The sequence below is a fragment of the Trachurus japonicus genome, chromosome 6 (genome assembly GCF_045865225.1).
Source record: "Trachurus japonicus isolate A0001 chromosome 6, Traja_1.0".
Classification (NCBI taxonomy): Eukaryota; Metazoa; Chordata; class Actinopteri; order Carangiformes; family Carangidae; genus Trachurus; species Trachurus japonicus.
The window spans coordinates 28,209,371-28,236,606 of record NC_140912.1 but is presented as its reverse complement, the minus strand read 5'-3'; the positions used below and the strand labels follow the sequence as shown (position 1 = coordinate 28,236,606).

Genomic DNA, 27,236 nt, shown 5'->3' with positions numbered 1-27,236 from the left:
AAGTAAACAGATCTCTTCACTGGAGGCTGCATGGTGGACGACGGCTTCTTTTAACAATATAATTTAAGAAGCAGCGGCTGAGGAGGAGGAGGAGAAAGTCTGAGTCGACGTGCACACGCAGCAGTTTTATGTCACCTGTATGTGCAATAAAGATCTGAATTTTCCAGCTGTATAAAGGGGCAGTTTGATGAAAGAAAAAAAGCATAAAAAAAAACAAAAAAAACACCCCCTTGGTGTCCCCTCCAGGGGGGTTTTGACGAATCAGTCCCCCGCTGAAGCAGCACAGGGCTCTTGGGTTTCACAACAAGCCCCCATAGTGGGCAGGACCACCACATCTCTGGCATGCCCCCTCTCTCCAGGACATAAACCCCCTCCTCCTCCTCCCTTCTCCTCCTCCTCCTCCTCTCTCTCCCTACATCATCTCGTGTACAGTCAAAACACGCCCCCCAGACATGTGTAAGTGAAAGATAGACGAAAAAATAAATATGGAGACGTGCATTTCCTGCCAGGGAGCCACTCTGCAGCTCCCACTATTTGTTTTGACATTGGTTAAGTTATCATTTCCAGGCAGCGGACCAGAGAGAGGAACCTCCGAGCCTGAGGTTCACCGCCTCCGGTGCAGGGCACTGTTTGTGAGCGGACGCCTTAAGTTCTCAAAATTCAAACACACACACAGACGCACGAGGCCGTTATAAATCCACAACTGGAAATAAAAAAAAAACAGCCTTCTAATTCTAACACCAATGTTTGTGCTCGGCTCATAAAAGCAGTATTTTTCGGCGGAGCAGGAGCTGCATGTGTCCACAGATTCAGCACTTTATTCAACAGGAGGAGTGGAGACGTGGAGAAGAAGCAGATACAAACTTATATTTACTTCGCAGGCCGAGCAGAAGCAACAGGGTCGGCACGTTCAGGTAAGACGACGGGCCCTGGTTCTGATTTCCTGCCGTCATTTGCATATGAAGCGTGTCATTTGCGGCTCGGTGCAGGTTGGCTGATACTTGAGCAGAAACATAACATAATAAAACTGCCTGAGGATGTTTGGGCTGGGTTTAGGTCCAATTGGTTTTAATTCATCTTTTAGGAGAGTTTCTGAGCCCGAGTTTTAAAAGAACAGCTGCGGGGGAGGGGGGGGGGGGGTCCAGGGCAGGTGATAAAACAGTGTTATAGATAAAAGTAAAGCTCCTTCACACATAAACTCCTAAAAAAGATTCATTTAATGTCGTAAGGCTTCAAATTTGTGCTGTTTTGCAGGAGATCATGTGACGACTGTGAGCAGATACAACCAGAGAAACATCTGGGTCACAAAGGTTAAAGTGAAAACAAGTGTTGTGTTGTGGCTGATGAGGAGTTTGTGTTTTACTTGTACACTCTGTCCCTCTTCTTGCCCCCTCCCCAGCCGCCGCTCAGACGGACAACGTTGTCTCGGAAGGAGATGCGCTCCTTGTTCAACGGAGCGGACGTGACTCGATCAGGAGGTGGACGCTCTTCTGCTCCTGTGGGACAAAAGTAGTAGAGGAGCACGTCAGTATTTCAACCACGTCCATCAAATGTCAATGCAACAATATTCTCACAGTAACGCCGCTACTTTTTGCTCTTGGTTTCCTAAATTAAAGGGACAACGAGGAGTTTTGGAAAACAAAGTGTTTTTCACTACATTCCCCACGATTCGGCGGCGTTATTCCCAAACCAGGAAACTCGGAAATGCTGGGCGAGTCGACCACTAAATAATAATATCAAAATAGCGATAAAGACAAAACGATATATTTATCATAAATGGACCCATTAACAAGTGGGTAACGTAGATTCATCCACACTAATATGAGACTCTTTTAAAACCAAAACAAACTCCTCTTGGTCTCTTTAAACAGGTTTCTGGGCTTCATAACTTGTACTTGTCAGAATAGTAGTGTGTCAGTATGTGGATTTCCTCCTGGAAAGACGGCGCTGAGGAGTTTCTGAGAATTCGTGAAATTCATACTTTTTCTACCAGGGAAAAAAAAAAACTGAGTGAGAAATCCCAAGAACGCAAAGTTTAAAGACATTATTGTTACCACACAGGTTTGACATTCACTTAATGTTGAGCAACTACAGTAAAAGCTGAAAAACAAACAGCTGCAATGCATGCTGGGGGTTTCCTCCTTTAAAGGAGACCTGATGAGGTGAAGTAAAAGCTTTAATAAGTGAGCTAAGGTTTGACTACTGTGGTCTGAAGCTGTGTGTGTGTGTGTCTGCGGTGAAAGCTGGAGCGTGAGCGTGTTGTGTTTGTGTGTGCTCCGTCTCCCCGGAGGCGAGGCGCTCACTCGCTCGTGTGTGTGTGTGAGAGTGTGTGTGTGTGTGTGTGTGTGTGTGTGTGTGTGTGTGTGCTGCGCCAGAGGCCCTTCTTCCACTTTCACCTGGGGATCAGTACAAAGCTTTTTCCAACACACAGAACAAAGGCGGCGCTTCCACCGGGCATGATGCGTTCCACGTGTAGAAGCCCCGGCCCCGCGCTCTCCTCAGCCTCAGCCACCCCACACAGGGAGCCCAACAGCAGGGAGGGCTCTGCTCTGGAGGGGGGGCGAGGGGGCCGGGGGTGGGGGGGCCCGAGACGCAGCACAGGTACTGACCCGGCTCCAAATATCTGCACAGCTGGCACACTGTATAGAATATCCCTCCACTCGGCGAGGCAAACCAAAGGGAAGCTCTGGAAGTTTTTCTGGATTTTCCTCACTCCTTGCTCCTCAGCCCCTCCTCCCCTCCTCCCCTCTACCCTTCATACTTTGTGTAATGCAGTTTAAAGATAAACCACCGCAGTCTTTTCACTGTTTATTTCCAGGATCTTCAGTCCGGCTTTAGTGGCTGAATTCGGTTTATTAAAGACTTTTGTCCAATTATCTGTTCTAAACTGGAAACAGAAACCGTGTAGCAGCACATGTTGCTAATTTGCAGTCATGCTATTATTAAACGTAAACGGAGATAAAACAAAATGGCCACACGTCTGACCCAACCGCTGTGACCAAACAAATTGTTTTTGTTGTTTTTTTCCAATCGTTTTGCTCCCATCACGGCCCCGAACGGCTCCGACAGAAGAAAATTGAGGGAGCAGATATGCAACTTAAGTGGTTTCCTCTGCACACGTAATGAAAATATTTTGTGAGCCTGGAAACGCATTTTATGGCACCGACCCAGCGAGCGGCTGAGTATCGCGTTGCAACAGGTTATAGAGTAGGTTATAGAGTATTTATGTAGTCTTTACTGCTATGGCAAATGAAGTGAACCCTCTAACTTTAAACCTTTCACTTTGATGTGTGTGTGTGTCACTTCAGAGGCAAAGAATACACAGCTTTATGATAAATAAAGTGTTTTTTTTTGAGCCGTGACTCGTGCAAGCTGACCATAAAAAGCATCTGCATCAAAGGCGCTGCGGCGCTCGTACTCTCCTGATTCCTTGATTCAATTCATTTCCTGTCATATGAACTGGTGTGGCACAAACACACACACACACACACACACAGGGCATTAGATGTCCTTTCCAAGTTTATGAAATATCTAATTGGCTTTTTGAGAAACACTGTCGCCTTCTTACACATACATTCATATTTCAATTTGTCCTACACAATTTTGATAAGTGGTGTTTTCATCAGTGAAGACAAAGAGGCTTTCTCCCAAACCCCCCCACCTCCACCACCGTCCGGCTGAACTCTGGAGGAGAACAACAGTCTGCCTGCTTTGCACGACCACATCGCCGCTGCTGCTGCTGCTGCTGCTGCTGCCGCTGCCGCTGCACCTCGTGGAAATCATTTTGAAAATCATCATCGGAATCCAATTAGGCTTCGTTACCGGGGACAGGGCTTCTCCTTCACTGGGATTCCTGGGCTTGTTTAATGTGATCATCTGCCGTCAGCCTGTCAGTAGCATCTTTGTCACTCAAAACTCCTGAGCCCCGCTCCTCCTGACAGAAGGGCCAGTCATTCTTCACTGAAAGGACTCACTTTTTTTTTTTTTTCTCCCTCCTCTCTCTTGCCCGTTTCCTGTCAGAAGAGAAATTCGCGGCACTCTGTCCCCGGCCCGACCCTGTGGCACCCCCCTCCCTCCCTCTCTCCCCCAACCCTCCTCCTCCTGCTGGACTCAGTCTGGGCTGAATAAGCAGCTGCCTTTACCCAAGCTGCCTTTGTGCACCCGCAGGTCCAACGAGTGTGCAAACACTGAAACATCTGTATGCGCATGTACTGAACGTATATGTACGACACGCATGTGCACACGCACGCAGGTATGTGCTCGAGCTTCTCTCTGTGTGTGTTGTTTTGGTGTGTGTGATTCTGCAGGTCGAGATCAGGTCCGCTCATGTCCTCCTCTTTGCTTAATCAGCAAATGGCTGATTGAAATGTGCAAAATGTGCACATTGTTTCTGCTGTTCGTTACATTGGGTGTTGTTGACTTTACCTCAAAAAAATCTGCAACTTAATTTGTGCTGTTTTTCTGCAAAAACTAATAAAGAACTCTTCATTAGTCCGTGTGTCCATCCACTGAGCGACACATTATGTAGGATAAACTGTATGTGCACATATTTTTGTTGAAATTAAAGCCCATTGACCAACTGTAGCTATGGCCTACTGGACCCCCCACCCCCAGTCCTTCCCCTGTCTTTGTTGTCTCTTCCTGTGTGTTTGTATTTGTGTCTTGTTTGATTTGTTTGTTTTACTTTTATTTCTTATCTTTTTTTTTCTATTTCTTTCATATGGTTATTTTATACAACTTGCATTGTTTTGGTATGATTTGATTCTGTATGATCTTGGCTTTGTTTTTACTTTGATATTTACAGATTTATTTATGTTATTTATTTATTTTTTTAAAGTGTTGAAGTGAATCCCTTGTGCCCTGACATTCGCTGTTGAAATGCATCCAAGGAAAACTCAATAAAAAGAATCTTGAAAGAAAGAAATTAAAGTCTATTTTCCCACAACGTTCAATAAATCCCCTTTAAATAAGACGTAAATGCCTCTGTTAGCCTTCATCTGGATTACCAGTAGTTGTAAGAAAAAGGTTAAAGCAGAGGGCGTGACACAAGTCATTTAGTTTAAAGGGAATAATTGCGTGAACTTTCAGTTCTGACTGTTGGTCTTTTCAGACTCTGGCTTAAAGTTCCCTGTAACATGTTGATCCTGGGAGGAGGGAGGAAGAAAAAAAAAAAAAAAAAAGCGGCTGTGAAGTTGTCAGGACTCACTTGCATGACCCGGAGAGTTTCGGCGAGGATAATTTCTCTCTTTGCAGGGCAGGGCAGCTGAGTTGCTGTTGGCCCGCGATCCGCTGGCGTGATGTAGACGTTCTGTGTACCCTGGGTCAGCCTGCACACACACACAAAAACACACACACACACACATATATAAATGAGGCCCAACATGACACGTCTCACGCAAGAAGTCCAGCGTTTTTTTTTTTAAAAACACTCAACAAGCAGCGGCTCAGCGCTCTGAACATATCTAAGGAGCGGGGAGGAAGAGGCCGGCGTGGCTTGCCAGTGATCATAACTCAAACTGCTGCCGAGCGACCTGCGGTTTTCTGACTTCAAAGGTTTCGCCAGCATCAGTATCATTCTCCGCTGCAGACAAACTGCTGCAAAGTGACACTGGGATTTCTGGAAGTGAAATGAAGAAATTGCAGCCGGTTGATCCAATTGAAAGTGTCACTGTGGAGCTAAACCTCAGACCCCCCCCCCACACCCACACACACCCCAAAAACCCCCACCCCACCCTGGCTTTCACAGGACATGGCTCTGACTGGCAAAAGTAAATACTGCATACCTTCACATACATGCAACTACTGCTACTACACCCCCTCTCCCTCTCCCCTCCTTCCCTAGAAAAGATTGAAATCAAGATTCATTGTCATTCAGTTGAAGTGAATGACATGCAGGGGAGATTGGTGGGGGGTTTAGAGGAGGGGGGGGGTTGCATTTTCACTCACCACGAGCTGCACTCTGCCCCCGTTCAGGATGTCTGAGCTGATCTCCGGTAAGAACCGTTCGCTATAGGAGCAGAAAGAAGAAACATGTTCAGGCTGTTAGCGCTCCGTGTTATTATTTCTAAATCAGTCCAATGGTTTCAAGTGGACGCAGCGACCTCGGACGTATCGCAGAATAAACACAGATGCCACGGGTGATAATCTTAATGTCTATTTGTTAAGGTAGGGCGGGGGGTACAGCGCAGGCCTGCAGGCTCGTTGCCTCAGTTTGTGTTTCAGTCAGTACACGCTGGTTACAGGTAATTTTACTTTCAAACATGTAATTTGATTTTACTGCATTTTCATTTGTCAGCTGGTTAAAGTTGATAGAAACAAGCAGGAGGAATTGTTTTAAAATAATAATAAAAAAAAGCATTTTATGAATATAAATACTTGATGAAACTTGTCCAAAACCATTAAAAAGTTCAACAGCATTAAACTCAAAAATAAGTTTTATTCATCATGACATCATCTGGATGTTTGTGGAGAAAGATGGAGGTTTTTAAGACTCACGTATACGAGCTTGGATTTGTGACAAATATCATCAGCTATAGTCTGAAAGGCTCGAAGGAGTGAGTTTAAACAACCTGAGAGATCTGGTGTCTGGTAGTCAAACTTGGAAAAATGAAAAAAAAATTAAATAAATCTAGATTCATATGTTGTGGATTAAGAGAAAGATGATATGTAATTTTTACAAATTTAACGTGGGCGCTGAACAGTTCTGTGGAAAAATCCCATCAGACAAACAACCCAAAATATTTGATTTATACATTTGTCTTTGAAGGGGATCTTTAAGAAATCACGCCAACAGTGAGAGCAGATCGTTAAAAGATCATTTATAAAAATAAAAATCAAACGACTGATGACTAAGTCAGATAAATAATAATTCAGATAAGATATTTTCCTGTAATTCGGTGACGCATCACTTAAGGAGAACAGCCCACCTCTCTGTACAGTAGGTCATACACCTCTCTGCCTCCCTGTCAGGCTGCTGAGCTCCTCTCTGCTGCGTCACACGCTCCGTCTCCTCGTCCTGCCCGAGGCCCACCGCACCCGGCTCCAGCTCGGCCTCACTCACTGCACTCGACAGAAAACATCAAATAAACGTCACAGGCAATTTATTTTTTATGTTTTTTTCCCCCCTCTTGTCGGTTAAAGCAACTTAATTCTTGATGACAATGGTAGCGGAGAAAAACCGAGCGTGGCAGGTAATCAGTCAGCGCCGGGGTGGAGGTGGCCTGTTGCTGTGTGACAGGAGGGATAATCAATACTGTTGTGTGAACAGACGCTGAGCAAAGTACGAGCTTTCTGACAAATAAACAGCTCTTATGTTTTGGTTTAAGGTGGCGGATTTGTTTGAAGGATTGTGTGACATTTGTATAATACATTTCAAAGTTGCTGAAAGATGCAACAGGAGAGTTTCTGCCTCTTTTTTTTCTTCTTCTTCTCCGGCGATTGTTGGGGCTTGTGGTTCTTTTGTAAAAATTGAATCTAAGCAACGATCCAGCAGTTTGTTAAAAAAAAAAAAAAAAATCTGAAAGGCTGCTGATTTATGGGTTATGCTGAAATCCCATAATAAGGTCGTAATTCAAAGTAAACATTTACGTTGCGCTGACAGTGGTGCTGCTATGGACGGTGTGTAAACTGATAATGCATTTTGACAGCCCAATGCTGGAACTAATGATGCATTTATTTAAGCCATTTACTTGCTTTCGCCAAAGCTGTAAAAAAAAAAAAAAAGCAGAGGGGAGAGAGGAGCTTTACAGTTTTCATGGGTTAATTGAGAAGCCCCACTAAAAACGTCAAGTGATAGATGATGCTTCCCCCCGGGCGGCAAAGGCCAGGAAACGGCTACTCGCACTTCTCCTGGCTAAAAATACACACAGAGACACGGACGGGGGGGCACGGAGCATGTTTAAAAAACATTTATGTTCTCATATACTGTACTTATTATAGATCTATACCATCCAAATAGTAAAAATCTGTTTTTAAACCTGTCATTCATATTGCATGATCCTGTATAGAAATACATTGAACTCCCTGGTGTAGCAGCAAATACATGATCACTGTGTAGAAAGAGATACAAGATGAGCACAAAAAAGAAAAAAGAAAAAGTAATTTATGCTGCGCTGCAGTAGCATGAAGAGACTCTACTCTCCCTTTTCCCCTCTGAACCCTCCACCAGAGCCCCCCCCCTGACCCCGTCCAACCTCCTGAATCCCCCTCCAGTGCTCCTCCAGGACATCAGGAAGGAGGCCTGTAGGAGTCACGCCTGTTAAGGAGTTTGGAGGGAGTGTGGGGGGGTGGCAGGGGGTCTTAACTTAAGCACATTAAGAGATCTGGTCTGTACTGAGGTGGAGAGAACTGTGACTTAATATCAGAGAGCTGAGGGTGGAGGCGGCTGGTGCCTCCTCCCTCCCACACTGCGAAAACTCCAAATCTTACCAAGAATATTTGTCCTATTTCTAAGCAAAAGGTCATTTCAAGTCAAAATAAATCTAATTATACCTAAAATAAGACTCATCGCATAAAAAGTAGCTTGTTTTTAGACACTTTTTGTTACTTCTTTCAAGCATAGTAAAAAATGTAGAAAGTAGAAAAATCTGATAGTAGTAAGTAGTTTTTCTACTTATTTCAAGTGAAAAATAGTTTGAAACAAGTAATATTATCTAAAAACAAGTTAATTTTTAGGTGATGAGTCTTATTTTAAGTGGAAAGAGATTAGTTTCGACTAGAAATGAGACGTTTTGACAAGAAATAAGACAAATATTCTTGGAAAGATTTTGAGTTTTTGCAGTGCAGCAGATGAGAGACGGTGCCCTGCAAGAGGTCGTGACCCTGTGTTGTTATTATCATCATCATCGACATCAATAGACTCAGTGGGCTCAGACTGTAAACAATCAACAAGCAGGTTATAAAAAATAAAATGCAGCGAGGTCATTCAGTCACACTTGTTTCTTTTTTATATTTGTACATAAAACAGAAAATGAGCTCACCTCTAATGTTGGCAGTAGCCCGGCTCTAATAAAACCCTGCGTGTACACAACTAGAGCAAGTCTGACGAATCGGCCAGTGAACTCAATAACAAATTCGGTGTGTAAGAGATGTTTACAACGGGCAAATTAGTTTGCTTGAAACCAGCCACATCTAAAGGCCCCAGAGTTTGATAAAGCCGAGGTGGAGGCCAAACCCCTGCTGCTGCAACAGAGACAAGTTCAACTGTACAACAGGGACAACGGTGCACATGACCTCTGCTCCATAGCGCTCAGTGTTGTTTCAATGGATTAAAAAAATTACGATACACTTGAGAATTTGAGTTTCATTCCTAAACTCGAAATCTTGACACACTGAAATGTTGCTTGTGTAAATAAACAGCAAACACTGGGATTATTCGATCTTGATCCAAACATGCTGCATCATGCTGAGTGGCTCAGTAACCATGGAGAGATTTACCGCTTTAATCCTCAGATACTGAAACTTGGTGTCGAATGACGTGGCGCTTTTCGCTCCACAGAAGCATCAAACTGATTTAGTTGGTTTGGAAAAAAAAAAAATCATCAAAGTATTTTTTTTTTGCCCCGGCTGTATAATACGAAAAAATAATGGAGGCGATTGTGTGAAGAAGAAGAAGGAAGCTTGGGCTTGACGTTGAGGAGCTGCCAACTTTTTTCACTTATGCTGTTAATCTCTGTGTAAAGAAGGTGGGATTGTCAGATTATCTGTTTTGGAGAGTTGGGGAACAAAAAGTTGGATACAGACCCTGTCACTCCACCCACACACACACACACACACACACACCCAGCCTTATGTCTCAAAGGGGGTTTCTAAGCTGTTAGATGACTACTCTATAAACTACGAACTATTCCAACTATTCCAACAGTCTGATAAGAGCTTCATTTGATGAATCCACAGGCCTTCAGCGTCCGGCTTCTCTTTCTCCTCCAAATAGTTTGGCTGAGCCATTGCTTTGTTCAAATTACCAAAACAAAACACAAAACAGGTATTAAATTATCCTTAAATAGTCACACCTCAGCTTTTTGACAACCTGTTCTGAACTAATATGGCTGGGTTCACATCATCCGTCCACATCCAGAGAAATAACAGACTCGCTTTTTCCTAAAGATGACTTGCACTTGTCTAAAATCCGACTTTAGATTTACATTGACAAAAAAAGAAGAAAAAGAAATGTTGTAAAACCATCTAAGCTCAGACTGACCTCTACCTTTGTTTTGTATTTTGTTCAAGTGCCATTTTATTGGAAAATAAAAGCACAACATAATGAAAAGCCTTTTAAGAATCCATGTTTTCATGACATTTGCAAAGTGGCAGAAGAATCAGAGCGTGTCTGAAATATGACTAACTCAGTGTTTCTAGCTGGACGTCTGTCTCTATGAGTGACTCAGACTCTGCAGCGCTGCATGTTTCCTTCCCTCCGTGTGCCAGTGCATCTCAAACATTAGACCGTGAGGAGAGAGGAGAGAGGAGAGAGCAGAGCGCCGCTGCCCCCGAGATAAACAGACGCCCCGGGATTACGGGGGTGAAATTGAACGCATATGAACGGTGGTAAATAGTCTGACTTGAAGTTATTTTGGATGATGGATGATAAACAAGATGATTGTGTTTCAGTTGGACTTTGTAGAGGACTTGATGTGTGAAATCGAGTTAAGTGCTCAGGAGGTGGAGGTTCCAGGCTGAAATAAAAATATATACCCTCGCGTCCTCGTGACATGAGGACGGATGTTTGGTGGAGCTGGATCTCGGCTGGGATGGAAAGGAAAGGTTGGAAACGTGTGTGTGTGTGTGTGTGTGTGTGTGTGTGTGTGTGTGTGTCCAGGGGGGTTGAGTGGAATGCATTGGTAGAAAGTAAGAGCAGAAATGCTTAAAGGCACACAACATCTTCAGCATCTGCAGCACCCAGACACTTGACAATACAAATCATCTAAAAAAAAAAGGGAAGTGCATTTCTCTCTCTCTCTCTCTCTATTTATTTATTTTTTTTTGCCTTTAAAAAAGAAAATGTCTTGCAGCTCTGCTCCAGTCTCTCTCCCTCTCTGTCTCCCTCTCTGGGTATGTAAGCCGATACCCATTTCAAGTGGGTTACTCATGTCCAGCACATCCACACAAAGAGCCCGGATAAAATAAACACGCCGCGTCGGATATCTTGGAAAGAATCTGTCATGGGTTTGGGACTAATCACCTCCAGAAGGGGCTTGACTCAAAGCCTGAAATGTTAGCCCCTGCCGGGGAGCGCTGGCTGGGCCGGGCTGGGTTGGCTCGGCCCCGGGCACTGGGGATGGATCCGGAGGAGGGGGTGCCTTCCACAGGTCAGGACCAGGGGAGCAAAGAGCCCCTTTACAGACGACCGCGAGGAACAGACAGCAGCACCACAACACAACACAACACAACATGACACCGCCACTGTCGTCGTCGCTGGTAGCAGAAGTCGTCGTCTCGACCAGAACCGAGCCGGTTTAGAGTTACACGATCAGAAAAACCCAACGAGGCCGACGGCGGGGTATACGAAGCGGAGGGGAAGGGTGATGCTCTAACCGCTGACCCTAGTCGCCACTTTATCAGCTGATGTAGCTGCCGCGCGTCATTTGGTCCAGAACACCCATCCGGTTTGATGAATTATGGAGACGAGGGCGGAGGAGCGAGATAAGGACGCTGCTGGAAAGGAACACGACTGGAAATATTGTTGTAATGCAATAGGGTTATTTGAATTGAAGCGGCCTCTGACTGCCAGTTGGCCAGGAGCGTATTGTCACAGCCATGACAAGTAGTGGAGACGCACCGCCGTAACGTCTAAAGAAATATTCATTTAACAGAGAATGATGAGATTAAACAACAGATCACAAATCATGGGGTGTGGATGTCAGTGGATAGATATGGAGAGTATGTGGTAGAGTGCATGAATAATGAGTCAACAACAGAAGAAGCTCCGGCCCAGGTGTCGCCAGCTGAGGGCGTGACCAGCCAGTGGAACAGTCCAACCACGGGGGGCGCCACAGTATCCACGGACACATATTGTACTCGGACGTGAATCCATTGTGGTGGAAGGTTTGTGACGGCGCAAAATAAATACAGTGTCATGCAAAACTTTGGGCACCCCTGGTCAAAACAGTTCAGCAAGTGGAAGATGAAATGATCTCCAAAAGTCACAGAGTTAAACATGACACACTCTTTTTTGCGAAATTTTAAACAATATCAGAGTAGTATTTTCAGTGTTGGGCATGTTACTTGTAAAAAAGTAGTTAGTTATAGTTAGAAGTTACTTTCCCCCAAAAGTAACTGAGTTAGTAGCTGAATTCATACATTATAAAAGTAACTAATTACCAGGAAAAGTAACTATTGCGTTACTAAAATGCTCAAATATGTCAAATTACTTGGATTTGCCACCCCTAACCTCCCGTTTATCTGGAACTAACCAACTCACTCAGTATCCCTCCGCTGTTCCAGACAAACAGCTCTTTTCCGACAAGTTGATGGACTGAAAAAAATGTGTATATAACGTAGCTACACTTTAACAGATGTATTATTTTGACGGGACTTCTTTAGTCAAGTAACGGCGCATTTTATTGTCAGTACGCCGGTAAAGGTGTTATAAGCGGTAAACAGTAACTTTTTTGATTGCTCGTTACTGAACGCTGTTGTTCCCATCACTGATTATTTTTGTTTTGTTTATGTTTTAGAATGAAAAAGTGAAACAAAGCAGCAGCCTGCAAAAGAATGGGAAACCCAGGAGACTTGAGCTCTCAGATAACTTTTTGACTAAGGTATCAGACAAGATATTTACTATTTACACACTGTGGTAGTTTCCAAAAGGGGGCATAACTATGCGGGGGGGGTGCAAACCTTTGCTGTGCAGCCTTTTCCTTTTCTGTCATTTTGAAAATATAAATGATGAAAAAGAAAAAAAAAACTATAGTTTAAAATGTAAAGGGAATGTGTAATCTGTAACTTTATGCCTTTTGCAGATCATTTCATCTTCCACTTGCTGAACCGAACCAAACCAAACCTTTGCAGGCCTCTGTACGTGATAACATGAAGATGCTGTCACACTCACTCACTTATCGGCTGAAAAAATCCAAACAAGAAAAAAATCAGCTGTCATTTACCAAACGCTTAAGATTAAAAAAAAAATTGAAAAAAGCACTGAAATGAGTTGTTGCCTGATCTTTGGCTGCACAGCGGTGAATCACTTTAACAAGGGGACTCCTTCATAACTGATCCAGAGAGAGGAGATCCACCCAAAGCAGATAAAGAGCAATGAAAAACCTCCCAAAGTTGAAGGTACAGTATGATTCCATTTCTTTCTTTTTAAATGAAACATTTAATGACAAGCAAACATGTCAGGTTTCTCCACAGCTCATTAAGGCCTATTTCACGCTTATGGCAGCACTGGGCTCCGACCACAGAGAGAGAGAGAGAGAGAGAGAGAGAGTGGTCACTCCACCGGCCGGGCGCCTGTTGTTCCAGTGTCCCCTCTGACTGCTGGATGACCGTGAGGCTTTGACCCTGGTGTGTGTGTATGTGTGTATGTGTGTATGTGTGTATGTGTGTATGTGTGTATGTGTGTATGTGTGTATGTGTGTATGTGTGTATGTGTGGAGGAGGGGGTGCAGGAGAAAGATGGAGACAGGCCTTCAGGATAAAAAGGCGACTCACTCCCCCTGCCCCGTCTCCCCTCTTCCTCCTGCCCTATAGCTGCTGCTCTTCCCCTCCCTTTTAACTCCGGCCGATGGACGTCGCTTCTCCAAATCATCTCTGCACCTCAGGGCAGAGCAGGAGGCCTCAGCAGGAAAGAGATGGAGAGAGGAGGGCTCGTCTTCTCCGACTGTCGGACTACTTCACATCAGAGTCAGTCATTTTGAAGACTGCCGGTCCATACTGATAGGTTGTACGCAAATTATCATCATCACAGTAGTTTATAAGAAAACTTGGTAACACTTTACTTTTTTACTATCTCTATAACGCATTATAACCATAATGAGCTATAATGCAGTTATAGCACTGTATAACTATACTGTAGTTATAAACACTCATACATGATCATAATGCTTTAAAACAATGATCATAACACATTATAAAGCATTTTATCATGACTTATAAGGTCAGGTATTATAATATGTTATAATTGTTAGTAACTCGCTGACAATGCCCACATTGATAAGCCATTATAAATATAGTTATAATGTGTTATAATTGGCTTATAAACGTGTATAACTATCATTATAAACACTCATAAATTATCATAAGGCTTTATAACAATAAGCATAACACATCATAGAGCATTTTATAATGGTTCATAAGGTCAAGTATTATAATAGAGTTATAATGCTCTCTATAGGCGTCAAGTAAAATGTTACCGAAAAGGTAATAAGAAACTGAATTTGTCATTCCTACCAACAGAAATATAAATCTCCTGAACGCAATTGCAGCTATTATTTCTACAATTTTTTTTCTTATTTTCTTCAGTTGCCATGTGCAATGAGAATAAAACTGTTCTATTCCTATACAGTAATACTGTTCTTCCGAAGTCTGACAGACCAGTGTTTCCTGCCCTGTCAGACTTCACTGTGGTATCAAAGGGAAAAGAGACAAAACTGCCCAAACTATGAAAATACTTGGAACATCCTTTAATCTGCTGATCTTTCCTCCAAAAAGAGATCTCATCTCTGAACACTACTTACACGCACCGTCAGCAAACTGAGGCTACGTTTCCATTCATTTCACGCATGAGCAGCAAGTACAGTGTGAGTTTCCACTAGTTCAACATGTCATAATTAATAGTAGAGGGAATTAGCTGGTGCTAATTACAGTTTGCTTGTTGCAGCTTTGGTGAAACAGGTCTCAGATCTGTACAGATTTATCAATAAAAGGTTCTCCCCTAGTTTCTAAAGTGTTACCAAATGTGCAGCAGCCTGTCTTCCTACCTTTCATGTGATATCTGCTGCGAGGTGCGGGTCTGTGTCGTGCCTCCGCTGGACCTTTCTGGTAACTGCAGTTCCTGAAGGAGGCGAGACGGACGGAGGGATCTGGGAGAAAGGAGAGAAAAGGGGGTCAAAGAAGGACAAGGCAGACCCAAAACCAGAAGCAGAAAAAGCAGAAACTTAACATTCGGAAAATATTAGAACGGCGCTCTGGTTCCACTGAGGCAGATGCCATTTGGAGTTACGGCCGACATAGACCTGTGTGTCGGTGGAGCGAGATGACAAGAGCCCTGCTATTGGAATCATGCATTTGCAATTCTGATCAAAGAGCAGCACCCCCCTCCCTCTCCTCCTCCGAACATGAGCGTGGCATGATAACTGTGGCACGACTACTGTTTCTTGGAGCCGAGCAGAGGTGAGGTCACCTTTCACTGCAGCCGCACTCAAAACACCACAAAGAAGCAGAATGGAAGAGAGAAAAGTCGTCGTGGGATGAATCGTCAAGAGGTTTCTTGGCAATCGCTATTTCCTTTGCAAGCTCTCAAATAAGGCCCAATGAGAGGCGACAGGCCCCGGCTTCTGTTGTCTGTTATGGCTCGTTAACGTACATGGGGTGGAAAGGTTCGCTGCTGCTGAGGCACGGCTGGAAGAACAAAGATGATTATGATAAGAGGACAAAATTAGAGTGGATTTTTTCCCTTTTAGAAAATGGATTTATGTCATAACAGCATCTGGTGTCCAAAGATTAGGAATGAGGAAGAAGGACAAGAAACATTAGCTCAGGTGTAGAACCTGAACATTGGCTTGATCCAATCTACTGTGAGGATCAAAAAATGTAATGGTACCTAATGAGTAAATCTCATGAGGGTTCAGCATACTGAGGAGAAATCTAAGATGTACATTTCAAACACTACACCTCTAAATTTCTTCTGCTGTTGCTTCTTGGACTTCATCTTCTGAGCTCTCCTGAGCATCATCTGAGCCGTGTGGCTGTCGGTGAAGCCCCTGAGGAGCAGAGGACAAAAATGTCACATGGAAAATAAGTTACATTCAGTGAAGTAAGAACAAACTCAAACACAAAGGGGTCAAAAAAGTGTCTATATCTAATAATAAAGACACAATGTAGATGATCTACCATTCCTCCAGTATCTTTTCTGATCTGGCAGAGAGACCAGTGAGCGCTGAGGAGGAAGCAGCAGAGTTGTTTCTGAAATAGAGAGATTTATAAAAACATAACATGAGATTTAAAAAAAAAATTCAAATTCATTGTAATAACTACATGCACATTCATAAAATATTCATTTAAATATAAGACTATGGGTAGAAATAGCAGAGACAGTATCAGCATGTTCTCGACAAATAAACTTTTTATTGAACCACCACAGCCTCCTTAAAGGTCTTAAAGGCTACATAACCGATATTTGAAATGTGGCATAATATGTAATGTTACAAATGAATACAACTAAGATGTGAGTTGCCATAATTTTCACAATAGGTTTTATCATTTTTTTCAACAGTGGGAAACAGAACTTAAAGGGGAACTGCGCAAGTCCGGTCGCTTTTTCACTGTTTTGCTAACCCTCCCCCCGGCCATGTGCATTTGTTTTCAATGAAGCCGGCACAAAAGCAATCCATGGAGCGGTGGATAACGTTATATATCAAATACGTGTTACGATGTGTGTATTTGTGTCTTATCAGTCATTAACAAGAGATTATGGATTACAGGGCATGTTTGTGTTGTGGTTGGTCGTTTGGTTTTCGGCCAAAAGACGCTAGGTGGAAGACAGAGAGCCTCCATTCTCTACGTAACAACTCATTTCACCATCACAATTACTACGAAGCTGTTTAATTGAGGTAAAAAAAATCTTGCATAGTTCCTCTTTAAGTGGACGTCTTCCTTCCTGTGGGTCATCTCACCTGTTGGAGTTCGCTGGTGAAACTCTCTGCCCAGTGCAGTCGACTGGTTCTCCTGTCCCCCAGGCCTGCTTCGGCCTCCGTACTGGTAGTGGTGGAAGTGTGCACTGGGATGATTCAGGAAAGGGCTCCAGAGGCTGAAATACAAGTTTAAAAAGAGTTATTTCATTGACTGGAGTGACCTTTTACAATCAGATTTTAACTTAAGAAATTTTGTGAAAACTGAATCTTCATATGAGATGTGCTTAGAAATCTGTGATGCTGAAGCTTTGCATGGAAAACCGGTGTTAGAGCTCTGTCTAGACAGCACAGAGTGCTTAGTATGCCCTGGGGAAAATGAAATATAATGTATACAGTAATGTCCAGTTTTATTTAACTCAAGTGCATGTTTTCATTCGAGGTGTTTGGCTGACACGAGGCGAGTTTTCACTCTCGAGGAATGCTCATATGTAAGTCAAACTAACAGCTTAATTACTCTCCAGATCCCATTTTCTCTTTGTCCGAGCGCTAAATTGTTCATCCCGGCCTTTGATGTGTACCTCAGTGTCAACACATTGAAGCCAGCCACGACAGCAGCTGCAGCGCATCAGCTGGCCGAAAAAGCGGCTACCATGATGTACAACGCTGAGTATGCTCCAAAGAAAAGATCCACCAAGAGGTAAATGAAGGAGGGAGGGGGGCGGGGGGGGGAGAAAACACAGGACCACAGTCGGCCAGCGTGAAAAATGACATCTGCTGGTGCTGCGCAACCTTCAGCCCTCCAGGAAACAATCTTGTTTTTCAAGGGAATAAATTTCGAGATCAATCACGGGGAGCGTGAGGCAAATACTGGAGGGGGCAATAACCAAGATGAGAGAGGGGCAGAGCAGGAGGATAAGTCTTCTGTTGACATCACACAGGGGCTGGTAAATCCCCCCCAAAAAATTCACAGGCCATTTTCAGTATATATCACAAGTCCACCAGGTTTTAAAGGGACAGATCAACATTTTGGCAAAGGGGTAGGTTCATTACCTTTAATTGTCGATGCAAGCTGTTTTTAGATCGGCGGGGCAGAGACGCGAGCTGCTCACTAATCGGTACTTTCGCCTTTACCTCAAAACTCATCAAATACACAATCCAATAACGCCAAAATGCTCTCTTGAAGAAGTTATGACCTGCACATTCGCCACGTTATGAAATAATAATGTATATATAGAAAATACTCTGAACTACTTGCGTTTTTGAAATCACTCCGCCCAGCAGCCGTGTCTGGAATATAGTTCGGCTACGCATTTGCCTCAAAAATAACTCTGTCTCATGTCTTGTCTCGTTACATTATTATCTCATAGCGTGGTGAATGTGCAGTTCACAACTTGTTTTGGAGTTGTTGGATTGTGTATTTGATGAGTTTGATGAGGGAAACCCGGAAATCCCATCAGCCTCCGTAGCGTAGCTCTGAGCAGCTCGCGTCTCTGCCCCACCGTTCTAAAAACAGCTTGCACCGACAATCAAAGGTAATAAACCTTCTTCTGTGACTATAGGGATTATGGCAGCAGGCGAATTTGCCAAAATGTTGAACTATCCCTTTAAGGATATGAGAGGATTTCTCGGGACAGTTGTGTCTCACCTTCAGAGAGAGAAGCTCCTCTGAGCGGGACTGACCCAGTCTGGGGGGTGAGTCCAGCATCCAGTGTTTCTCCAGTGCTGCCTTTGTGGGAAAAAAAAGAGATTTTTTTTTTTTTTACATACAACAAATATATTCCTTCATAATTTTTATTTTATTTTTACAACATTTTACATAAATATTCCATATAATATATAATAGTGAGGGGAGTGCTTCAGTGTCACCAACAGGTTAGAGTGATAGCTCATAAAGATTTGTGGATGTGTGTGTTTTTATGTGTGATGTGTTTTTATGGCTGCACTGGATGTCTTTGTGTGCAGGCTTGTAAGTACATGCACAGGTGTTTGCACATTTGTGTATGTGTGTGTAGTTGTGGCTCTTTGTGCAGGTTTGTGTGTCTTGTGGGGCACGGATGGATGGGTGGGCGGGCGGGATTACTGAACCATGAAAGTGAATAACACTTGAACTTGTGTGCATACCTCATCAAGGACAAATTCATCCACGTCTACCTCCTCAAAGCTTTGGTCCTCCTCTCCGCCGTCGGGCCGTGCGACGGCAGCCAGAGCAGATGCGAGCCTCCTCCTCAGAGCGAAGCCCTTCCACAACGCCTGGAGGTATACCCCGAGAAAAAAAGACGAAGCAGAAGATGATGAGGAAGGAGGAAGAAGAAGAAGAAGAAGAAGAAGAAAACGTCGCCCATTAAATCACGGGGCAAACGTAAATATTGTGTGTTATCCCATTAGGGAGATAAAACATGTTAACCCCTCTTTTAATTGCTGAGTGTTCTGCTGTCTGAACTCTGCGTGACTCCGGGCTGCTCCGAGACAAATGGAGCGCCAGTGCGCCTCTAAATCCTCCGATTCCCAATGGACTTGAGGGTGGGGGGGAGGAGGGGGGGGGGGGCACACTTTTCTTCAAGCCGAGCCGAGCAGGAATCCTCAAACTCTTACTACCACACTTCTCTGGAATCTGATTAATCACTCTGTGCAACCCCAACATGCGTACACACACTACTCTACTACTACGCCCCCCCGCTCCCCACCCACTCCCCACCCTCTGTCTCCGAGAGCCCTGAAGGACTCATCAAACACTTTCTCTGTTGAGAGGGGGATTTGGGAGAAGTGTTGAGTAGCATGTTTTTTAGAACTGCAGCTTATACCTGTGCAGAGGATTAGCTGAATGAGCCTCCGCGGCACGTATCAGCTCTGAAGACGGATGTTCAGAGGTGACAATTAGACATTTTCAGATCTCTACTGTGTGAGGGTGTGGGTTTAATCTGTGTTTTATTCTGTGCCTCCAGAGTAGACGATGCTGCTTTGGATACTGTACTTATTATCTTATCTTGAATATCAGTGAGGCCCATGCATATTTACTTATTTTTGATCCAGCAAACCCTGTGACAAGTGGTCTAAAGCAGATGTGAACAATGTGAATCAACTACTGGGTGAATCACTATCATCGTAAATCAAATTCAGATACCACAATAAAAAAAAAAGAAAGTCTTTTGCTTTGTTTCCATTTCTACACCAGCTGTGTGTCAGCAGGAAAAAAGTTGGATTGTCTACTTGTGTCCTTTATAAATAGTCGGGATTGGCAGGGAATGAAGTGAAAATGGGTGAACACATCAAATAAAAAACACGTTTTGAAGGAGGACTGTTCTTCTGTTCTTCTTGTCCTTCGTTGACTCTTGTTGCTCACCCATATGTATAATGGTTGCATAAATAGGAAAAGGACTATGGAAAATACCAATTTTGTATTTTTGTGCTGTTGATTCTGATGGAAAAAAACAACACACAATTTAAAGAGGAACTATGCAAGTCTGGTCACTTTTCTGCTGTTTTGCTAACCCTCCTCTCAGCCATGTGCATTTGTTTTCAACGAAGCTGGCGAGGAATCAACCCATCATCATTCACGTGTTACGATGTGTATATTTGTGTACTCTTATTTGTCATAAACAAAAGATTATGGGAGGCTCTGATCTTACAAAGTTGGTTTTCAGCCAAGAGATGCTAGGTGGAAGGCAGAGAACCTCCATTCTCCCTGGAACAAGTCATTTAACCATCACAATTATTCCAAAGCTGTTTAATTATGGTAGAAATGTAGCATAATTAAGGTAAAAATCCTGCATAGTTCCTCTTTAAGCCACAGATGTACACACAGTGTGACATGCAACTGATGCAGTTGGATTTCTGCCCTGTAAGTTATACTATGACTCAACATCTTGGATTTAAGCCTCTATGAGCTTTGTACCTGACTGCAGTGTGAATTATTATGAGTTAAACCAAGTCACTGTGGATAAAAGGATTGTCTGTAAATAAATTCCAATAGTTTTACCTGGATGATAGTTGCTGCATGATTATTGACAGAGGAAAGTCCTGACTCTGGTTCTCCTCCCCTCTCAGCCGCGGGGGGGCCGCTGATGTTCCTACATTTCTGTCTGTATTTCCTCCACCACTGCTGAATCACAACTGCTGCTGTGCTGCTCCAGAAAAGAGACACACACACAGACACAAAGTTGAGGGATATATATGATGTCATAGCATCTTAAGTCTTTCAAAACATGAATTTATTCCCGAGCTGACATCTGGAGAGCAGGACCCTGGAGACTTCCAGCCTGTCCAGAGCCACCCTTCATATCGACGATCCATCGTCCTCCCGAAGATAGCGCCGTGTTAATGATGAAGCTGCGTGTTAAAATGAATAAGATGTTCAACATCTTCTGCTGTAAATCAAATAGAGGAGGCTCCAATGATGACAAATGCTCCGCCAGCAGAAACTAATAAAATGCTGAGCTGCTATAAAAAGTCTTGTATAAAAAAAAAAGAGGGCGCTTGCTCTCAGTCAGCTGTGTCCAGTTGTATACCATAGACTCTAGAGGAATCTGGAGACTTACATTACATCAGCTGACCTCATTGGTTTGTTTTAATGGGAGACTGTTATAGGGAATAGATGATCAGAACTGGAAACTACTGACTCATAAAATTTGGTGAATTACTTTTTGGGGTCCAGGTCTCGGTGTTTGAACACAGGTGTCGTCGCCGTTGTCGTAGCTGCGTCTGCATCGCGCAAACTCTCTGCAGACGACGACTTCTCCTCTGAAGTGCAGTCGTCCAGAGTGACTGGTGCAACTTTTTCAACAGACTCTGACTCTGAGTGCTCCTCGGTGTTGTTGCTGTCCACCTCCAGTGTTTCCTCAGGCGTCGTTCGCCCTGCAGACTCAGCGGTGTCGCCGTATTCGTGGGCAAATCTCTGGTCCACAGCCAGTTTCAGAGCCTCAGCCAGGTGCCGGCAGGAGGTTTTCACAGCATCCAGCTGAGACGAGGCGTTACTGTGAATACAAACACACACACAAACACTGTTTTAGGTTCATTCTCTTCAGTATATCTGTAGAAATAAAAGCCCTAACAACCCACACACAGTCTCTATTAATCACACTCATGCCTACGTGAATTTACCCTAAACAGTGAATTTTCTCTACAACCAAATGTTTCTCTTGCGGCGTCTTTAGAGCTGATTGGATGAGGATCAGAATTGGCTAGTTTAAAGGTCCAGTGTGTAATAATTAACAAGGTTTATTGGCAAAATCTGAATATGCTACCCTAAGTGTATAATCGCTATAAAATAAAATTAGTTTGGTTTTCGTAGCCTTATAATTATTCTTTTATATACATATAGCAAGGGTCTTGCTTTAGAGTGCGCCGCCATGTTTGTACGGCAGTCCGAATGGAAAATCCAGCCAGCCAGAGAGCGCAATTCGCGAGTTCATAAATAAATCAACAAAAAAGAAAGAAGAAGGAGGAAACAGCAGACATATCGTAAAATGGTTTAGATCTTCATCTCATTGCTCCATGCTTCTGAAATACTCCCAGTCGTGGTAAACAAGTTTTTTGTCCTCGGAGGCCACCGTCACTTTGCTGACAAGTGTGAATGAGCGCTGCAATCTAGAATCTGAACGCTAGATGACACGGTTTTCCCCCCATTATTTTACACACTGGACCTTTAAGGTAAAGATGGGTTTCACTGTTTTGAAATCATGTGCGTAGGAAAAGGAAAATGTTTGATTTCCAAACAGATTACCGGTACTCTTTTAAGAACAACACTCCTCAGTTTATGTCAATATCTTTGTTTCCTAGACTCTATTCGGTGTTACAAAAACGGTGCTTCATTATGTGATAACATTAAATCACTCCAACATACAAAGAAGAAGCAGATGCAACTTTATCAATTACTAAACTTTGGTTATTTCATACAAGGTTCAGAGTAATTCTATTAACTCAAACTGTTATGCATGCAACCTAATGCAATAGTAATTCAGTCCATTCTTATGCAGCACAGACAAATCTATCTATAAACATCTTCTTGACCAGTTAACATGGGTTGAGGTGAATACACTGAGTGTGTGTGTGTGAAGTGTCTCCATGCTCTGTGTGTTGCCTAATACCATATAATGTCTCTTTCATTGAGGGGATAAACCCACTACAAAGCCACCTCAATGGAAACTTAATGAATCTATTAGCAATGCTTGGCTCTGCTCCCCCGTCGCCCTCCCTGTGCTCCACCCTGAGGGGCCGCCCCGGACACTTCAGTGCCCAGCCAGTCTGCAGGGCCTGTAGCCTTAGGTAGCACGGCTTCTTCTCCTTCTTCTTCTTCTTCTCCTTCTCTACAAAGACCTGGCTCTTCACTCTCAGTGGGACAAGAAAGAGACGAGTCGGGGAAGGGGTTCAAAAGGACCGTGACACAAGCGACCCCTCCTCCCTGTACCTGCTGGTTCACTGCAGGGTCACCACCAACACAGAGCACTGGTGTAAGAGAGCAGGAGGAGATCTTATAATGAACATGCACTGTGTATACTTGTGTGTAGATGGAAAAATCTGCATTTGTTACTTTTTTTTAATTAAATTTTAGGACATTTCGGGACTAATTAGACAGATAAAACATTTGACTTTTTCAGCTTACATCTTTGGGTGTCGTTTTAAGATTATTTTCAGGCTTGTATCCATATAAAATGAACTGTGATTGAAACATCTGCAGCTCCCAAATTATGTGCAAGTTAAATATCTGTGTTCAGGGCTCAAAGCCAGAAGTGGAGTTTCCTTAGTAAAGTGGAAAGTTAAAAGTGGTGGAGGTAGAGGTGATGGATGGGAGTGTAGCACATCCCACAGTCAGGCAGGAGACAAGTGGAAATGGATTTTATTCTTGGATCGAAACCATGGAAATTTTGCAGCATCAACACATTTATTGCAGTGTCTTATATTGGCTGTGAAGGCCGCTCCTTTTAAGACAACACTAAAGATTAATTCTGTTGTACTGCAGAGATTTTCACCCTGTTCAGTAGCAACTGATGTATCGACATATTACTGTATGTGGCCAGAGAGAGAGAGCCAGAGATTTCTCCACCAGACATGATCACCGGAGGAAATGTTTGTTTGATGCATCCAGACACTTGTTTTCCAACTACAAAAGTTTGTACACACCTTCTCATTCAATGTTTCCTCTTTATTTTTTTATTACTTTCTACATTGCATCAAAACATCAAAACTATGAAAAGATGGATAGACGAGCTGTGTCCACTGCTATTTTGCTTGTTTGTTCACTTGTTATTATCATATGTTTCATCTTTAATCTTTTTGAAATAGTGTATAATATTGGTGTTGATATTAAGCCAATGCAATTATAACTATAGAAAGGGGCAGGTACAATAATTTTTTCCTCATCCTGCTCCTTTTCATTCATGGTGATTATGTGTACATCGTGTAAATATGTGCAACTGTGTGAAGTATGTAAACCATGAATGGAATAAATCAAAATGAACTGAAATGAAAAGGAAGTAACACATATGTAATTAGGTAGTAAACAAACAAGTGTTCAACAAAGCAGAATATGTTTTATATTTTATATTTTTCGAAAGTAGCAGGTAGTAGTAGGTAGTAGTTCCCAGAGGAGCTGAGCACTTGTCGGCTGATCGCTCTGTGGTCCAGCTCATCCCAAACCATCTCAACTGGGTCGACACTTTTGTGTTTACTATATAATTCCATGCGTTCCTTCATAGTTTTGATGTCATAAGTATGAATCTACCATGTAGAAAGTGATAAAAATAAAGAAAGACCATTGAATGAGAAGGATTGTCCAAACTCTTGTCTTGTATTAAAGGATTGCAGGAGATTTTACTTACATCAAGTTGGATGTGAGAAATAGAGGTACTTTGTGAAGAGTATTGTATTCAGACTTCAATGTACACTCTGTAAAGAAAAGCAGTGAAACTATAGCCCTGATAAACCCCATGGTTTCCCACCTTACAGTCAGCAGCGGCCTGGCGTGTGGCACTCCTCCTACCTCCCCTAAACCTCCGTCTGACACCAGGTCAGGCCAGGGGTTAAATGGCTGTGTTGGTCCCCAGAATGGCTCATTGTCCAGAGGCCAGAGGGGTAAGAGGGCACACAGCGAGGGGTTGAAGCGAAGGGGAGCGCCGCGCCAACTCCCCCAACCCCCCAACCCCCCAACCCCTCCAAGCCATGGGAGTCCTCGGTGTGACCCGCGCGCGTAGCCGCCGCCACGTTTCATCTTTTGTGCTGTGTAATTTGGAGGGGTCACGAAGATAAGCAGAAAGTTGACCACCGTTTTAAGTGTTGGTGGTCCGTCCATCCACCACAGGACCGTCAGTGTGTGTGTGTGTGTGTGTGTGTGTGTGTGGAGGCCGGTGACATCGAAGGACTTGTGAAAATAGATGGACGTTGTCTTTAGGCTCACTACGCCCTGCGCATCAGACATAACAAGGGGGGAGAGCTCACATTCCTGACGGCCTGAAGTCTGTCTGTCTGTCTGACAGGGCCGATCAGCACATGACTGAAGAAGAGTCATACAACCTCTAAATAAATTAACTTATTTCTTTTGAGGAAAATAAAAGATATCTTGCATTATTTGATGTAAAATCAATAATTATTTGGCCCAGAGCAGTTAGAGTTAGAGACCGTGTCGTCTATCATTACAGTATATGGTTGATTCACTTTTTTCCCAGGACGTCTTGAAGCTAAAGATTGACAAGAATAAATCTGAGCTCAGTGTTTTCCTGCCTCCTCACCGAGTCGCTTTCAAGCTGCTACCAAGTCTGTCAGACATTTCTCTTTACCAACACAGATAATGTGAGTGTTTTATCTGAAAGCAGAGGCACACAGAGTTACTCCCTGGTGTCATTTTAAAAGAAACTACTTTTATTTGAGATTAAAAAAAAAAAAAACAAGAACTATTTCTTTCCTCCATGAGCCCATGCAGGCCTGTGTTCCTCCTCCACACTAGACTCTCTGATAGTACATTAAGACCAGGAGTCGGTGCTCTCTTTCTCTTACCTGAGCTCCCTGCTGTGCTGCTGCTGTAAATCACGGACATGCTTGAGCTGAGCCTGACAAAACGCGAGGAAGCCGCCTGAGGCCGGGCTGACCCACGGAACAGCGGGGGCTGACATAAAGGCGTCTGTCTCCTGGCCATCGGTGGCTCTCAGACCGGCCACGGCCTGCTGCAGAGCGGAGCTGAAAAAGGAGAGAAGACCGGATTAAATATCCAAATAAAGACAAGTTTTAATATTCTTAATGTTTTCAGTTAATACGATATCAAGCCTATTGAAATGGACAGTAATTACCAGCAAAGAATAATCATTTTACATTTTAAACCATTTATTGATATCAATGCAAAACAATAATATTTACTGTAGCACTAAACAATACCACTGTGATGGATCTGATATACAACATGTGATGTAACATAACAGTTGAGCATTTCCACCACTGCTGTCAACATAAACACCTGGATCGCCCCCAACGTTTGTATAAACAGCAGAAAATTCAATGTTGAAGGTAAAATAAACGGAGATTTCAGGAAGTTTTTAGAAACAAGGCTGAGATCAGACAGAGAGGTTCAGTCAAGGCTTCAGGATAAGACGTGAAGCTTCTGCCCTCAGGCTTGTGCCACGTGGTGTCGGTCGACAGGCCTCGCAGTCGAGATGTTTTGCAACTTGTCCTGAATAGATTTCACTCTTTTCTGTTTGTTTATAAGCTGATACAACTTTCCAGCTCTCCATGGTGTTGGCTAATGATCACTGTCTCGTTAAAAATCCCATGAATTATCGCTGTGAAACACTGTGTGCAGCAGAAATTTGCTCGAGCAGAGTTTGATGAAACAGTTTTCCGTCCCTCTGAGGCCGCTCATCGTACATGCTGTTCTCTACGCCGAGTGTATTGTACATTTTGTCCTGCAGACTTAACTTCACTAATCCATTTACAGTGATTTGGTGAATTCGTTGAACTTCGGCCGCGGCTATAAATGATGCACGCTGTGATCTGGCATTATAACCTAAATCTATTTATGAGACGATTAGTGTAATTGTTTACGTTATTCTACCTAAAACCGTAGTTACTCCACAGCTACTCTGGGTTGAAAGCCGCCAACAAATGGAAGACGTTAGGTACTATTAGTCTTTAAAACTGGAGGGGAGCCCTGAAAGGCAGCGAGTCTGGGGGAGAGGTAACCGCTGCCTGAGGCTAAGGATGTACAAGCAGAGGAATCCCAACTATCTGCCAGAGAAACAGACTCCGAGCATCCACCAGCGGAGCGCAGGTCAAATGTGGTCTGTTTTCAGTGGGAAAATGTGGAGCTGGAAACTCTACAGGACACTTGGGAACAGCAACAATAAAATCCATAAAAATACAAGGCCTCGGGCTATGAAGTCGATTTTTTAAAACATTTATGAACAACTGGGTTCCTCAGAATTGATTCCCCGAGCACCACATGCTCTTAAATCGTGCTACCATGTC

The 27,236-nt window shown here is 43.4% G+C and overlaps 1 protein-coding gene across 2 annotated transcripts in view; it reads right to left on the bottom strand.

The window, feature by feature from the left end:
* Positions 1 to 1,199: 1,199 nt before the first annotated feature.
* Positions 1,200 to 27,236, bottom strand: part of lrriq1 (leucine-rich repeats and IQ motif containing 1) — a 39,394-nt gene continuing 13,357 nt past the window's right edge. The window contains exons 15-27 of one of the 2 annotated variants that reach the window (XM_085780124.1): positions 25,776 to 25,955; positions 21,428 to 21,760; positions 20,767 to 20,911; positions 18,912 to 19,040; positions 18,436 to 18,516; positions 16,833 to 16,966; positions 16,051 to 16,122; positions 15,832 to 15,920; positions 14,919 to 15,020; positions 6,951 to 7,059; positions 5,947 to 6,007; positions 5,207 to 5,327; positions 1,200 to 1,496 (exon numbers count right to left, since the gene is read on the bottom strand). In XM_085780124.1, coding sequence (XP_085636250.1) covers positions 1,360 to 1,496; positions 5,207 to 5,327; positions 5,947 to 6,007; positions 6,951 to 7,059; positions 14,919 to 15,020; positions 15,832 to 15,920; positions 16,051 to 16,122; positions 16,833 to 16,966; positions 18,436 to 18,516; positions 18,912 to 19,040; positions 20,767 to 20,911; positions 21,428 to 21,760; positions 25,776 to 25,955 — 1,693 coding nt within the window. In that variant the 3' untranslated portion in view covers positions 1,200 to 1,359. The remainder of the gene's footprint in view (positions 1,497 to 5,206; positions 5,328 to 5,946; positions 6,008 to 6,950; positions 7,060 to 14,918; positions 15,021 to 15,831; positions 15,921 to 16,050; positions 16,123 to 16,832; positions 16,967 to 18,435; positions 18,517 to 18,911; positions 19,041 to 20,766; positions 20,912 to 21,427; positions 21,761 to 25,775; positions 25,956 to 27,236) is intronic. The other variant, XM_085780125.1, reaches the window with a different exon arrangement.